Source organism: Schistocerca cancellata, chromosome 3, assembly GCF_023864275.1.
Source record: "Schistocerca cancellata isolate TAMUIC-IGC-003103 chromosome 3, iqSchCanc2.1, whole genome shotgun sequence".
Lineage (NCBI taxonomy): Eukaryota > Metazoa > Arthropoda > Insecta > Orthoptera > Acrididae > Schistocerca > Schistocerca cancellata.
Window position 1 is genome coordinate 868,526,333 of NC_064628.1, and position 17,570 is coordinate 868,543,902.

At 40.8% G+C, this 17,570-nt stretch overlaps 1 protein-coding gene across 1 annotated transcript in view; it reads right to left on the reverse strand.

Annotated features, from left to right (window-relative positions):
- LOC126176620 (15-hydroxyprostaglandin dehydrogenase [NAD(+)]-like) overlaps window positions 1–17,570 on the reverse strand; it is a 93,174-nt gene that overhangs the window by 35,020 nt on the left and 40,584 nt on the right. Inside the window, exon 2 of the mRNA XM_049923780.1 lies at window positions 15,559–15,652. Within this exon, the coding sequence (XP_049779737.1) occupies window positions 15,559–15,652 (94 nt within the window). The remainder of the gene's footprint in view (window positions 1–15,558; window positions 15,653–17,570) is intronic.

Consider the following 17,570-nt stretch of genomic DNA (forward strand, 5'->3'; position numbering starts at 1 on the left):
CGGACCTAATTTTCATTCTTACTGGCCTGCATCTACACATACATCTACATCCACGCTCTGCAAACTATTGTGAAGAGTATGGCAGAGCATACTTCACATAGTACCATAGTAGTTTCTTTCCGTTCAGTTCAGATATGCAGCGCGGGAAGAATGGTTGTTTAAATGCCTCTGTGCCGCTGTAATTAGATATTGCCTTCGTGATCGCCACGGATGTGATACTTAGGGCCCTGTAGTATAATCGTAGAGTCATCACCCAAAGGGGCCTCTTGAAACTTTGTGAGTATGCTTTCACGGAATAGTGTGTGTCTATCTTCAGGTGGCCGCCAGTCCAGTTTTTTCGGCGTCCACGTGATGTTCTCCCAGAAGTCAAAGAAACCTATGTCCATTCGTGCGGGTAGTTGGCCGGCCGTTGTGGCCGAGCGGTTCTAGGCGCTTCAGTCTGGAACCGCCGCGTCCGCTACGGTCGCAGGTTCGAATCCTGCCTCGGGCATGGATGTGTGTTATGTCCTTAGTTTAGTTAGGTTTAAGTAGTTCTAAGTTATAGGGGACTGATGACATCACACTTTAAGCCGTATAGTGCTCAGAGCCATTTGAACCTTTTTTTTTTTTTTTTTTTTTTTTTTTTTTTTTTTTTTTTTTTTTTTTTTTTTTTTTTTTTTTTTTTGCGGGTCGTTGTGATTAGACGTGGAGAGATGAGTGATAATGAAAGTCTAAGCCAAATCTGGAGGAGTGCTCAGAGTGCAGAGGCCGGTGCTCGCGTTAAGCAGGAAATTCGGGTTCGAGTATCGATCACATACAATTTTTCAGTTGTCACGACATATTTACTGATATATTCAGTTTTTTCATTCATTTTTACAGTTTATTTACACTAATGCCAGAAAACAACGTTGCCTGCAGAACAAAGATATTTCAGGTATATAACGTGAACCAGCATTCTTTCACTTTTTACCCAGGCTAATGTTCTAAAAATTTCTAGTGTTGATGACATTAAATCTCGTTGCCCGAGTCCTCTTTCCATTTTGAATTCACCATCCTGATGATGCCTAGTGCGAGCTGTAGAACTGAGATGTATGGTTGAGATGGCTCTGAGCACTATGGGACTTAACATCTGAGGTCATCAGTACTCTAGAACGTAGAGCTACTTAAACCTAACTAATCTAATGACAGCACACACACCCATGCCCGAGGCAGGATTCGAACCTGCGACGTAGCGGTCGCGCGGTTCCAGACTGAAGCGCCTAGAACCGCTCGGCCACACCGGCCGGCAACAGACATCTATATTCTTGCAAAGACACATCTCGGTTTTGCAGCTGGAGAACACTACGCAAGTCCCAGTATGTTTCATCTAAAGAGCTGTTCGATCGTATGAGGTAGTGGTAGTTCCTGTCGTTACTGCCGCAAGTCGCGTGAGTAGATAAGTACTCACTGTTGGACAAAGGTAGTGATGGTGTTGTCCCCTTCTGGGGGCCGAAGAAGTTCTTTTTTTTCCCCTGTTTATAAGGTAGTTCAATAAGTTGAGCAACATATTTTTTTCTCAAAGCAGGTTGGTTTCATTCAGGATTACAGTTTTTCGACATAATTTCCGTTCAATGCAAAGGCTTGACGCCATCCTTAGTGGGAGAGCATTTATGCCCGCATAATATCACTCTACTTCGACAACGGAGCCAACGTCTTGCAGCATCAGTAACCTCTCCATCATTCACTTACTGCTTACTGCGAAGTGCGTCCCTCATTGGGCCAAGGAGGCGAAAGTCGGAAGCTGCGAGATCCGTCTTCTGCTAGGCAACGAGGAACCCATGGAGGTAGAATAAGGGGAGATGGCGCTACAGACTTACGCTGCCATCTTGGATCCCCCAAAACATTAGCAGACGAGTGTTTATAATTGCTTCTTGTTCGTTATTTCTTTAGTGTGCACGTGATATTTGTTTTATATAGTAAATGTTACACTGTTTTAGTGAGCAACACAGCATAAGGAATGCAACTTCAAACATTTTTCTGAACTTAAATGCGTATTCGATACAGTAATACGACACGAAAATATAACGCTTCTGGCCTCAGTACTGTGATTCCTTTTTGTTTATACATTTCGAATAACCGAGAAGAGTAGTATGTGCTATGAAAAGCGTGCTTTCGTAATCCATTTCTATTCACTTTCATTGTGTTTTTGTCGATAATTGATAAAGTCAGAACTCCAAAACAATGACTGGTAGTTTAGAGGCACCGATTTGTATTCGTTGCATTTTCAAGTCAAATGCAAATTTTAAATGTTTAAGTTTGCAAGAAACGTACCTTATTTCCTTTGGTGTCCCATAGATATATGCAGGGATAATTTAAGGTTGTCGGGCCCATTGTAGTTTACACATCTGCTTTGTTTTTAAATTGTACCTACCAAGTGACAATCAGTGTGGCAAATAACAGCAATTTACAGGGTAACACGACAACACAGTGATTAATGTAATGATCTAAATAGCCTGGCCTTAGATGGGGAACTCTGCTTTAACAAATATGTAACCCTTTAAGTACTTATAATTTAACCACTGTAACAGGTGTTCTACACATTTTACTGAAGATTTAATTAACTACATATAGTTACATTACTTTTATATTACATTATCGCATTTTAAAATAGTCCCCTTTTCCAGGATACTTCTTGCCAGGACTCTTCAGTTACTTGGGAATAACCAAACAATGAAAACCAAGTGTATTGCTCACCTCCAGAGAGCTCCTCGCATTGGATTGATAGGAAATCTAAAGTCAAATCACAGAAATAAAACCATACTGTAAAACTTTACAGTGCATCAGAATTTCAAGTATACATAAGAAAATAGAGATTAAATAAGTCCACTTACGAATGAAATGTGATTTGTTCAAACTTTAGACTACAATCAAAACGATTAGTACACCCGTAAGCGACGCAAGCCGGCATTTTTTATCAAAACACTTCACGACTACAGGGAATCAGACCACCAGAAGCGAATGTTTTCGGGTAGTTTGGCGTCCTCTTGGGTAAAATATTCCGGAGGTAAAATAGTCCCCCATTCGGATCTCCGGGCGGGGACTACTCAAGAGGATGTCGTTATCAGGAGAAAGAAAACTGGCGTTCTACGAATCGGAGCGTGGATTGTCTGATCCCTTAATCGGGCAGGTAGGTTAGAAAATTTAAAAAGGGAAATGGATAGGTTAAAGTTAGATATAGTGGGAATTAGTGACGTTCGGTGGCAGGAGGAACAAGACTTCTGGTCAGGCGAATACAGGGTTATAAATACAAAGTCAAATAGGGGTAATGCAGGAGTAGGTTTAATAATGAATAGGAAAATAGGAATGCGGGTAAGCTACTACAAACAGCATAGTGAACGCATTATTGTGGCCAAGATAGATACGAAGCCCACAACTACTACAGTAGTACAAGTTTATATACCATCTAGCTCTGCAGATGACGAAGAAATTGAAGAAATGTATGATGAAATAAAAGAAATTATTCAGATAGTGAAGGGAGACGAAAATTTAATAGTCGTGGGTGACTGGAATTCGAGTGTAGGAAAAGGGAGAGAAGGAAACGTAGTAGGTGAATATGGATTGGGGCTAAGAAATGAAAGAGGAAGCCGCCTGGTAGAATTTTGCACAGAGCACAACTTAATCATAGCTAACACTTGGTTTAAGAATCATGATAGAAGGTTGTATACATGGAAGAACCCTGGAGACACCAAAGGGTATCAGATAGATTATATAATGGTAATACATAGATTTAGGAACCAGGTTTTAAATTGTAAGACATTTCCAGGGGCAGATGTGGACTCTGACCACGATCTATTGGTTATGAGCTGTAGATTAAAACTCAAGAAACTGCAAAAAGGTGGGAATTTAAGGAGATGGGACCTGGATAAACTGACTAAACCAGAGGCTGTACAGAGTTTCAGGGAGAGCATAAGGGAACAATTGACAGGAATGGGGGAAAGAAATACAGTAGAAGAAGAATGGGTAGCTTTGAGGGATGAAGTAGTGAAGGCAGCAGAGGATCAAGTAGGTAAAAAGACGAGGGCTAGTAGAAATCCTTGGGTAACAGAAGAAATGTTGAATTTAATTGATGAAAGGAGAAAATATAAAAATGCAGTAAATGAAGCAGGCAAAAAGGAATACAAACGTCTGAAAAATGAGATCGACAGGAAGTGCAAAATGGCTAAGCAGGGATGGCTAGAGGGCAAATGTAAGGATGTAGAGGCTTATCTCACTAGGGGTAAGATAGATACTGCCTACAGGAAAATTAAAGAGACCTTTGGAGATAAGAGGACCAATTGTATGAACATCAAGAGCTCAGATGGAAACCCAGTTCTAAGCAAAGAAGGGAAAGCAGAAAGGTGGAAGGAGTATATAGAGGGCCTATACAAGGGCGATGTACTTGAGGACAATATTATGGAAATGGAAGAGGATGTAGATGAAGATGAAATGGAAGATACGATAATGCGTGAAGAGTTTGACAGAGCACTGAAAGACCTGAGTCGAAACAAGGCCCCCGGAGTAGATAACATTCCATTGGAACTACTGACGGCCTTGGGAGAGCCAGTCCTGACAAAACTCTACCATCTGGTGAGCAAGATGTATGAAACAGGCGAAATACCCTCAGACTTCAAGAAGAATATGATAATTCCAATCCCAAAGAAAGCAGGTGCTGACAGATGTGAAAATTACCGAACAATCAGTTTAATAAGCCACAGCTGCAAAATACTCACACGAATTCTTTACAGACGAATGGAAAAACTAGTAGAAGCCGACCTCGGGGAAGATCAGTTTGAATTCCGTAGAAATACTGGAACACGTGAGGCAATACTGACCTTACGACTTATCTTAGAACAAAGATTAAGGAAAGGCAAACCTAAGTTTCTAGCATTTGTAGACTTAGAGAAAGCTTTTGCAGTGCTGACTGGAATACTCTCTTTCAAATTCTAAAGGTGGCAGGGGTAAAATACAGGGAGCGAAAGGCTATTTACAATTTGTACAGAAACCAGGTGGCAGTTATAAGAGTTGAGGGACATGAAAGGGAAGCAGTGGTTGGGAAGGGAGTAAGACAGGGTTGTAGCCTATCCCCTATGTTATTCAATCTGTATATTAAACAAGCAGTAAAGGAAACAAAAGAAAAATTCGGAGTAGGTATTAAAATCCATGGAGAAGAAATAAAAACTTTGAGGTTCGCCGATGACATTGTAATTCTGTCAGAGACAGCAAAGGACTTGGAAGAGCAGTTGAATGGAATGGATGGTGTCTTGAAGGGAGGATATAAGATGAACATCAACAAAAGCAAAACGAGGATAATGGAATGTAATCGAATTAAGTCGGGCGATGCTGAGGGAATTAGATTAGGAAATGAGACACTTAAAGTAGTAAAGGAGTTTTGCTATTTGGGGAGCAAAATAACTGATGATGGTCGAAGTAGAGAGGATATAAAATGTAGATTGGCAATGGCAAGGAAAGCGTTTCTGAAGAAGAGGAATTTGTTAACATCGAGTATAGATTTAAGTGTCAGGAAGTCGTTTCTGAAAGTATTTGTATGGAGTGTAGCCATGTATGGAAATGAAACATAGACGGTAAATAGTTTGGACAAGAAGAGAATAGAAGCTTTCGAAATGTGGTGCTACAGAAGAATGCTGAAGATTAGATGGGTAGATCACATAACTAATGAGGAAGTATTGAATAGGATTGGGGAGAAGAGAAGTTTGTGGCACAACTTGACCAGAAGAAGGGATCGGTTGGTAGTACATGTTCTGAGGCATCAAGGGATCACCAATTTAGTATTGGAGGGCAGCGCGGAGGGTAAAAATCGTAGGGGGAGACCAAGAGATAAATACACTAAGCAGATTCAGAAGGATGTAGGTTGCAGTAGGTACTGGGAGATGAAGAAGCTTGCACAGGACAGAGTAGCATGGAGAGCTGCATCAAACCAGTCTCAGGACTGAAGACCACAACAACAACAACAACAACATGGGGGATCTTCACTTGGGTCGGCTTCAAGTTTGTAACGTCATGACAACTCCTCTTATTTTAACCTCCATGGAGGACCCCAGCGAGCACCCACCTCTGAGTACCCCAGCTGGTGGGTGAGTGTGTCAGCACAACCAACAGAGAGCAGGGAGCTGCTTCATTGTGATCCGGCAATCACCTCGATCGACAGTTTTCACACGTTCCAATATTTCAGGAGTCACTGCTATGTGCGACCTTTTTGCACGAACTTGTAATGTTGATAACAGACGCATCGCCCAACGACTCGCCGTGCTTTTGTTCATTGACAGGTCTCCGTAGACATTCTGCAAGCGGCTATGAATTTCTGCGATACTCTTATTTTCCGCCACAAGAAACTTGAAGACGTCTCTCTGCTTGGAACGCATCTCCATTACGAAGGCCACCTATCGGAACTTCACGAAACTGTAAGGGGCTGAAGCGGGAATATTCCTCGATGTCTCACAAAAAATTCCGCATTTTTTTCAATCGAAATTGGCGGAAAAGAATGTGTTGCATTATTTATTGCACGCTCCTCGTAATTTAATGGCAGCCAGTGCTGGATTCCAGGCAGTGCTTGGTTGAAGTCCAGCATCCCCGTTGATGACATTGTCTGTAGTACATATCTGTACGATACGTCCTTGATAATACAATTCCAGAATGATGTCGCTGAGGACAGAACTTCACTCTGCTCGCATATTCTTCAGATTAGATTAATTATTCATTCCATAGACCCATAAAAGAGGGAATCCTCCTGGGTGTGGAACATCTCAGATAAACACATTACAAAAATGTAATTATAAAAACTTGAGTTTCATTAATTTTAATGAACCCCAGTCAATAAACAATAAAATTATGTACATGAATTAAATTTAAACTTCTAATATTTACAGGTTTAATACGTACATCTGCTTTCATTATATCCATCATTCGGACATTTGCTAGTTTCTTGTCTATTGAAACCAAGTATTATCAAAAATTAAAGTAAATTATTAATTTCAGTGATCCTCAGTTCTGAACTGTCAGATTATATACAGGATTTAAAATTAAACCTCCACTATTTACAGACTTAAGTCTTACATCTGCTTGCCATACAGCCATCATTCACACAGTAGGTAGTTACTTGGCTGTTACAACCAAGTATTATCAAAAATTAAAGTATAATAAATTTTCATTAAAATGGTCTACTGCACTTGTTGAGAAACTCATGGATGGAATAGAAGGAGTTGGCCACCAAAAATTCTTTTAAATTATGTTTAAATTGTGCCTTGTCTGAAATTAAACTCTTAATGGTTGTTGGTAACTTATTGAAAACAAGCGTTGGTGAATACTGGACTCCTTTCTGGGTAAGAGTAAGTGATTTTAAATCTTTATGTATATTGTTCTTATTCCTAGTATTGATACTGTGTACTAAGCAGTTAGTTGGAAAAAGAGATGTATTATTTACAACAAACTTCATTAAGGAATAAATGTACTGAGAAGCCATGGTTAATATGCCAAATTCTTTGAACAGGTTTCGACATGATGTTCTTGGATTTACACTACTCATTCCTCTTATTATACGCTTCTGTACTCTAAAAATTTTTCTCTGCTTGTGGAGTTACCCCAAAATATGAAACCATATGACATAATGGAGTGAAAATAAGCAAAATATGCCAGTTTCTTATATTTATATCTCCTATGTCTGACATCATTCGCGTTGCAAACACAGACTTGTTTACGTGCTTTAGCAGTTCGTTAGTATGTTGCTCCCAACTGAATTTATTACCAAGTTATAATCCCAAGAATCAGCATACCAACATGGTTACAACCAATGACTTGTTTCTCAAGGTCTGTAAGTGCAGAGTTTTTTTCGTACTGAGTCAAAAATGTTCTGAAAATATGCTAATGGTAGAGCAGTGACACACATTCACAGCTCTGTTCTACAAGTTCATTCGCAACTTACCAGTGCTAAATTGTCCTACATTCACTTCTAATTAGAGCACCTTCCTCTCTTCCTTTGCTTGACTTAAATATAACGTCTTTTCCATGCTTTTTCAGATAATTTTAGTGAATATCTTGTACATTACGTGGAGGGGGCTGACGGTATTTGTGTGTGTGTGTGTGTGTGTGTGTGTGTGTGTGTGTTTGTGTGTGTGTGTCCCCTTTCTTGTGAAGTAGAAAAATTAGAAAAATTAAAGCTGCGTTCTAATTTTGGATAACTGTCTTCCTCTGGATATATTTTTACATACATACTTTGCGTGCCACTATGAAGTTCATGGCAGAGGGTACTTGGCACGGTACCTCTTGTTTAGGTTTATTCTCGGTTCAAACGCGTAGTGGAAGCGGGGATAATGATTGCTTAAATGCCTCTGTGTGTGTGTGTGTGTGTGTGTGTGTTGTTATCAGCATCATCTTGCCTTCGCGGTCACTAACGCATGGGACTGATTAATATTACTAGATTTTTCACCTAATATTGTTTTCTGAAAATTTGTAAATAGGGCTTCGCCGAATAATCAGCGTCTAAGTTCATGGGTTCTGCCAGATACAATTATTCAACATTTCCGTAATGTTCTCCGTTGAGTAATACAAACTTGCGACTATTCGTGTCGACCTTCGTTACATACGTTCAGTATCACATATTAACCCTATTTGGTATGGGTACCATACACTCGAATAATATTCTAAGATGAGACACACAAGCGATTTGTAAGCAGTTTGCAGTAGCCGGCCAATGAGTACACTATTTGATCAAAAGTTACTGGAGACCTTAGGAAACACTGATATGTGTAAGGTGTCAGGCAAATCCAAAACCTTCCATGAAAACCGTGACATGATAGCAAATCCGGCAGTATGTCACATAGCTCCAAATAAATACTGACAATAAATTAACCAAAGTTAAACAATCAACGAGCGAACAAATGGAATACCACAGATTAACACAAGAAAGCCTAAATGCATGTCATACCTTCCCACCGTGAAACAGACGCAGTTCCGAGGGGAGAAACGAGAACAGAAGCCGAGAGCAGAACCGTGTTAAGCTAGAAGGCCCTACGATAAGGGACGGACACCCACGTCGCCAGCCGACCGCCAAGACCACCCCAGCCCATGTTAAAAGATAGAGCCCTCCAGAAGAACAGTATAGATCTTACGATAACACTAAAAGGGCCACACCAGCTGCAAGTTTTAGCGTGAGACTTTTTCGCATCTCTGTTACGTTGCAAACGTTAAAAACATTGCCCCACCACGAGAAGTATAACGTTTCTCATTGGATAGAATTTTTGTAGGCAGAGCTTAAGGTTAACATTGAGACCCTGATTGGTCAGTTGAAAACACAGCCAGATAGTTTTTTTAAACCAACTTCGGTAAATTGTAGTAAGGAGAAGTTAGGGGAGAGTTGCTTCTGAGATGGCGAGGTGCGTGGAGCTGTGCCGCCCGCCACCCCCTGACGCTGCCTAAACACCGACAAGGTAACTAACGCACGCGATGCCGCATTTTTGAGCGCATAATGCTTCACTCAGAACTGCAGAAGTCTCATCTGTTACATCCCCGTTTTACGTAATACTAGTGTCGATCGTCACTTAAAACTCAGGGTGTTCACATTTGCTACTTGAAGTAAAAATCTGAAACGGGATGATTTTTCTGTTATATAATTATTGAGAAGCCACATCAGCCACTGTAATTTACGACAAGTTAGATAAGTAATTAAAGATAATTGAGGGTCACTGTAGACCATTTTGATAGTTTTCTCTTTTATGAAACTTAAATCTAGATTATAGATGTGATATGGCATAGGTCATCCTTCGATCCATTGTAGAACTTGGAAACCCATTCAGGGAATATTCGTTCACATTTTTGTTGAACGCAGTTGGTTTTTATCATCCTGTATTAAAATATTTCCTTTTATCAATAGTGCAATTTATAAACAATGTTTTGTGAGTAGAATAAAATTTCCAATGGTAAATTTAACTGCTTTTTCGACGTTATTTTACCAGCTAACTAAAAATAGGAAAGCCTTGAACCCCTTCCACTAAATTTAGTTAGTATTAAGATTCTTTTACAGGGAGTGCAGTGGAACTGACGCTGAAATCAATAATTATTTGATTATATCATCGCTAGTCTCACTGAACTCTTCTGAACTCTACATGTCATGTGTGGTCTGGCGTCTCCTTACCAGCAACAGGTCCCAGGTTCAAACTAGTCAATTCCCTAAAAAACACGCTCAGAGCGTCGTTGCGCGAAAGTAGTAGGGAGACACGACTTAGAACAAACAGACACCACGCAGAATGTTAGGTATGGGTCATGCGCATCCTTTGTCTTTATGGTGGTTTGAACTCAGCTGGGAACACTTTCATATAGGTTTCCGTATGTCTGCAGAAGAGTGGCAGCCCATTCTTCCTGAAGACCCGACTCCAGAGAACGCAGTCATGTTGGACGCTGGGTTCGGGAACTACATCGACGTTCTCACTCGTTCCAAAGCTATTCCATTAGGTTCAGGTCGGAACTCTTAGCAGGCCATTCCATTTTTAAAGGATAAGTGAGAGCAGTTTTCTAGTCTTTGCCATGGGAGCTTGGTTCCCAAGTACATGCACGGAGAAAATCTTTTCTGCTAATAGGTAATTTTGTTACGGGTAAGTGATGTCACTCGTGTGGTTGTCTTACTTCTTGTCGGGCTTGCGTTTTACGTGTCGGTACGGAGTTTTCATCTCTGCACGCCGTTTTCTCCATCTCGGTGTACGCTGAATAAGGTAGCATCTGCCATTACCTCTGCATTTGCTGCGACGAGAAATGTTTGAGCGATATGGCTGGGGAAGATACTTATTTCGTGAAATACATTGTAGAAATTCAGTTCTTACTTAACAGAACATTGTCTGGGTATCTGTTTCACAATTACCATACATGAACTCTGGTAGTTATAACATCGCTTTATCACCATTTTCAGTGCACCTACCGAATGAAAGAATACGAGTTTTCTAGATATGTTTAATACAAGAGCTTCCTGTTATATGTACAATATAAATATCCAAGTTATTGTTAGCGACAATAAATATCCAAGTTATTTTTAGTGAAAATAATATTTAATAGAGACCTGCTCATACTTTCGAATATGAAACCTTTTAATCGTTTATGCTCTCACAATTAAAATACAGAAACTTAACTGAAATGGAGTTTTTGAGTTACTTAATTCTGGATCCTAATATATTTTCTGTTTGACGATTGAAAACCGACCGAAAGTGACACACGTTATATTGTTGCGTGATTTATTTAAACACTTTTAGAAAAAGCCAGGTGATTGATTTCAGGATCGAGCAGAGTGCTACATTACAAGTAGGGTGGCAGAGCCGAGCTCAGCTTTCTTGTCAACCTTGTGCAGATAACACTTAACATCAGGGCCATGACAAAACTTTATAATTCGAATTTGGGAAATAGTGAACATTTACACAAGTCTATACATATCCCAACTGGTGTCAGTAACTGTGCGTGGTTGTTCAATATATCAGTTAATACCACAGTCTTGACTGTTGGAAAGTTATCAGTCACAGACACTAGGTCAAACTCCCTATTGTATTGTGAATACTGCTTTCAGTAAATTCTGAACCATTATACGAAGGAGAGTCAAATGAAAACCTTAAATTTGTAATAACAGATCGAAATTTCGCGCCGTTATTCTGTAAGTTGGTAAGCATGCTACAACAGCGTGCAGAATGGCCTTTAGGTGGCAGCATAGTGCAGATGCACGCATACCGTCGCAGTATCAGTGTAAAAATCGCCGCCTCACTTGCGACTTGCACCAGGGTAGAACAGCGTTCTGTTCTTCGGTTTCTGCATAGTGAAGGTGTGAAACCTATTGAAATTTATCGACAATAAAGGTTCAGTACGGTGATGCATGTTTGTCACACCAGGAAGTCTACGAATGGAGTAGGAAGTTCGCAAATGGTGTGACTTCAGTGGAAGATGCTCCTCGTCCAGGTCAGGCACAACGAGTTGTGATTCCACAGAACATTACAGCACTTGAAGCAATAGTGAAGGAAAACCGCCGAGTGACACTGAATGACATTGTAGCATGTTTACAGATTAGTTATGGGTCAGAACACCACATTGTGAATGATGTGCTCCAGTTTCACAAAGTGTCTGCAAGATGGGTGCCACGGCAGCTGCTCCTGAAATGAGAGAACGACGTGTTGATGCTTCTGAAGATCTTCTTCGGCACTTTGAACGAGAAGGTGATGGCTTCCTTGCAAGAATCGTTACTGGGGACTTCCACCAACCGGAAATTAAGAGAGCGAGCAAGGAATGGCGCCATTCCTCATCACCAAAATCAAAGAAATATCGAACAGAACCATCAGCAGGGAAGGTTATGCTGACTCTCTTTTGGGACGAAAAAGGCATCATTTTGGAGCATTACATGCCTAGAGGGAGCACTGTCACCAGTGCATCATATACAGATCTCCTAAAAAATTATCTGAGGCCTGCAATCAAATCAAAGCGACGTGGATTGTTTTCAACAGGTGTCCTTTCGAAACATGACAACGCAAGGCCCCACACTACCAGTACAACAGTTGCAACACAGATCTGCAGTTTGAGTGTCTTCCTCATCCACCATACTCACCAGACCTTGCCCCAAGTGATTTCCATATGTTTGGACCATTCAAAGACGCAATGGGAGGAAAGAAGTTCCGTTCTGATGAAGAGGTACGCCACGCGGTGCATGAGTGGTTGCGCGGACTACCAAAAGAATTTTTTTCTAAAGGAATTTATGCACTTTGTAAGCGCTGGAGGACTTGCATTGTGCGTGGGGGAGATTATGTTGAAAAGTGATACAGCTTTGTACCACTTCCGCACGATAAATAATACTTTAAGAAAAATTTTAGGTTTTCATTTGACTCACCGTCGTATATTCATAGCGTTACACGGTTGTATAGTCAAATTATATTCAGGTCTCAGTATACTGGCTGAACAGCTTAAAGATCAGACATAAATCACATTTAGAAACATAAGGTTATGTAGTTCAAAAATGTAAACACGAAGGTTAGAAGTGCAAACCAAGTGCTTTCACATTTCAAGAATGTTACTGCCGACAAACCATTGTTTCAAAGATGCTGCTTTGTAACAGGGTGCATTATCTTGCTGATACAAACAGTAATCGACTCCGAGCCGCTCCTTTGCTGTACGCAGTACATAATGCTGCAAAATGTACAAAATATTTGACCAGGTGATCATCTGCAACTGAGGAATATGTTTATAGAATAAAAATCCGCTTCAGTGGCCAGCAGTTTTCTTAATTTATTCAAGTGCCGGTTTCGAAGCTCAAAACTTCATCTTCAGGTGCCATCAAATAATTACGGGAACAAAAATGTGTGGCGGTCGTGGCCAGCCAGTCATGGGGGTCGCACACACGTCAAACAAACGCATGCAAGTGTAACCAGCAGCGCACGCCTGGAGAGCACGACTCACTACTCATGAGTATCGAAGGATTCGATGTTGCTCTGAACTTGACGGGCTTTCTTTGGCCGAGGTGAAGATGGGTTTTTCTACCGGGATGATTGCTGCTTAGATTCAGGGTTAATCTATAAAGACATTTTAGACACCTGTAACAACTGTAGAAAAAAACCTGAGTCAATTCGAAGCAGTTCTTTCAGTTCCCTGCAGACATTCATGCGATGCTCTTTCTGATCATCTCTCAGCAATCATGACACGAATTATGGGACAATCCTCATATGTTCAATTTTTCTGACATAATTCGCAGACAAGCATCATATGATTTTCTCACAATATTACAGACGTCGTGGATTATCTGCCTCCGATCTTTCATAATGACATTCCGAACAGCACTGATATTATCTGGTGTAATGTCGGTAGGTAGTCGTCCCGAACATTTATCGTTGTCAACAGGCGTCCGGCCAGTTTTAAAACGGTTGAACCAGTCATATATTTGTGTTACTCAAGGTGTCATTGCCGAATACTTGCACTAACATTTTGTGCGTTTCTGGAACTGTTTTACCAAGTTTAAAACAGAACCTGATACAGCTACGCTGTTTTCTTAGGTCGATCGTTGCAAAATCGCAGCTTATCCACTAACAGCAACACGTTCAGTTAGATGGAAACCGCTAGAGACGCTGGCACACGAGCGTGTATTACGCTGCTCCTAGCCGCGTTTGGTTGATTGCCATTTGTAAGCGCGGGTCATATAAATTTCGGGAACTTCTGGGTAGCATTGTGTATATGGAGTGCATAGACAGTCACAATTAAGTAAATAAATACAGGAGAAATGGAGGAATAGAATGGAATAGATGGCAGGAACCATTGGAAAACTGCGAGGATTGAGTAAGTTTAGAAGAGGGGTAATACTGTACTGTGTTCACTATAGTCAGGACTGTGCGCCACGTCTGTTGATTCCCAGGAGATTAAGCTCTCGGCCTTTGTTTGCCCATTGTAGGACACGGTGCTGTGGCTACTACACTACTGACCATTAAAATAGCTGCATCAAAAAGAAATGCAGATGATGGTGCATAGATCCTGAGAAATCAGTACCCAGAACAACCACCTCTGACCGTAATAGCGGCCTTGATACGCCTTGATACGTGGCTGCACGACCCGTTACGGCCATGCGGATAAGATGCTTGTCATCTCGCTGGTAGTGATACGAGGCCGTTGGAATCCAGCACGGCGTTCCGTATTACCCTCCTGAACGCACCGATTCCATATTCTGCTAACAGTCATTGGATCTCGACCAACGCGAGCAGCAATGTCGCGATACGATAAACCGCAATCGCGATAGGCTAAAATCCGACCTTTATCAAAGTCGGAAATGTGATGGTACGCATTTCTCCTCCTTACACGAGGCATCACAACAACGTTTCACCAGGCAACGCCGGTCTACTGCTGTTTGTGTATGAGAAATCGGTTGGAAACTTTCCTCATGTCAGCACATTATAGGTGTCGCCACCGGCGCCAATGTTGTGTGAATGCTCTGAAAAGCTAAACATTTGCATATCACAGCATCTTCTTCCTGTCGGTTAAATTTTGTGTCTGTAGCACGTCACCTTCGTGGTGTAGCAATTTTAATGGCCAGTAGTGTAGCTGCGTCATTCGCAAAGTACATGCTGAGCAAGTATGGAGTCATAATTCTGCAACGTATCTGCCTGATTGAGGAAAATAAAACTTATCAGACCCAGAACAAATAATTTTGTATATCCCACTGTTGGCTAGTAATTGCGTCTTATCTTTACAGTCCGGTTTTCAATTGTAATTATAAAGTTGTTCTATCATGAAGGGAAGGAAGGATTAGTTAACTTAATAACCTATTAGTTGTACTACTACATACTATATTGACTACTGTCGGGACTAATCATCTCAACATATCGGTACGTAGCTATTTTCAAGAGTGGTCTTGAAAACTGAAGTCGAAGGTAACGGACGGAGCCAAAGCAGGAAAGGAAGGACTCGAAAGACAAAGACTTAAGAACAAATAGGGTGTTGCATGAGAAGGTTTGTACATCATGTTAGTGGTAGCGTTAGTCGTATAATAGACAGGCTGTTTGGCATGGTATGTGCCGAGGCTGTAAGTGAGGTAAGAGAGGAAACACTCACCTTGGCGCCTGCAGCCAGCAGCGCCCTGCTGAAGGCTCTGCCCAGGCCGCCGGCCGCCCCCGTGATCAGCGCCACCTTGCCAGAGGGGTCCATCCTGCAACACGGGACACCGTCTCAGCAACGCAAGTCGTGTCTATGCTAAACGCGCTACAGCATTTGGATTGCTAAGCGTTCTCAGTTTGTCTTCTTTGTGACGCGCGTGCAGAAGTGGTTCAGTTTATGAAGATCGCACAGATGTAGCTTCGAAACAATGTATAACTAACCAAGATTTACAACTTCTTGTCTTAATAGAACTTTGCGATTCCACCTTCTTTCCGGTAATGCTTATTCCGACTTCCGGCTATAAGGTATGAGATTCATGTTTCTCGTATAATTACGCAGTACACTGGTGCATTCACGAAATTTTACACCTTTCCCAATTCGTTCCTAACGTGGTAACTTTTTTGCATGCGTCTAGTTGACTATGTTGTGTTACGAAAATTAGTCATCCTACAGATTTCTTTTTGCGGTAACATATATTCTAAGTACGTAGCTATGTAAAACTTAATCTGATATTCATATTTCTTTCTAATGTTTATTTTCTAAGTTTAATTGATATAGTGATAAACAACATCGTACTATTCATCAAATTAATAATCGTTAGTGGCATATCTAGAAATCGTTAAATTTATTTTTGAAACTAAATGAAATAACTTTCGTTGTTGTTTTATTTCTCAGACTTTTGTATCATAAAATGATTTTTTTACACTTGAATGATTACTATTTGTAAAGCCGGATGTTATTATAATCTCCAGTTTGAACAAATAGCTTTTAGAACATCCTGGAAAGCTATAATTTCATATATAATTTCATATATAGAACAGTCCCAGTTTGTCTGCGTTTCTTCAGCGATCAGGCTGCATTCTGTTGTCAGAGTGTGATCTGTAAGAACTTGCACAGCGCACACAAAAATCTTTTGTTTGGACGTGTATGAAATACTTCACTATGATAAATAGGTAAAAATGAGAAATAAAATGAGAAGAAACTGTGTGAAATAGTGTTTTCACTGGATAATCAATACCCATGGATCAAAATTGTCTTGATTGGCGACTCCATAGAGTACTGCATGCACAACGACCATATACGTGAAATTAGAAAGAAGGTCAGCGTAGGCGGTAATATTGATGGTCATTGTGATCGTTTCATAGCTTTGGTTGCTGATTATAACTTGACACCAGTGCCTATGAGTTTAATTTGTACACCACAGCACTGAAGATGATCACTACGTGATTGAAAATCGATTTTGCTGTCAATAAATCATCAATATTGCGGCCAACGCTGTCCTTCTTTCTAATATCAAAATTACCTCCTAGTTAAACGAGGAGGATAGCACTTTTACACCATACAGATGAGTATATAGCATAGGAATATAATATTCATTACATTTTAGTATTGAATGTACTCACTTTTCATTTCTTCTATGTACACTACACTGACAATAAGAAAAGCTAGGAATATACATGTCGTAACTATTATGAAAAACCCCTTAAACCTTTGTACATATCACATTACAGTGACGATGGTTCACGTAATACACGAGGTTGAACGGAATCACGTGCTTACACCAGTTTGAGCTGATATTCATGCATATCTCGGGCGCTGCGTTAACGGAACTGTAGGATTGGTGATCGTCCCCACAATCAAAAGTTTGGTGGATTGCAGTGACTGGCTGTAAGCGTGACTTCAATGAATGTGTAATATTTAGTGTGCGAACAGTGCAGCTCTGAGAAGTGCATTGCTATCAGTATAGTGAAGTTTTATCAGTTTCGCGTAGCACCCAGAAATTGTCTCCGCAGTAAACTACGTATTTAGGAAAAATATGAGCTTGGTTGCCGTGCAGAGCTTCGAAGGAAGAAGCGAGCTTGAACTGGACAGTACGGGTGAGTGGGCAAGCAGCGCCGTCCTAGTGTCTTCTCCCACCTCACCTCATGCTGGGCCGTCTACACCACGACGTCGACAAAAGCTATTAAATA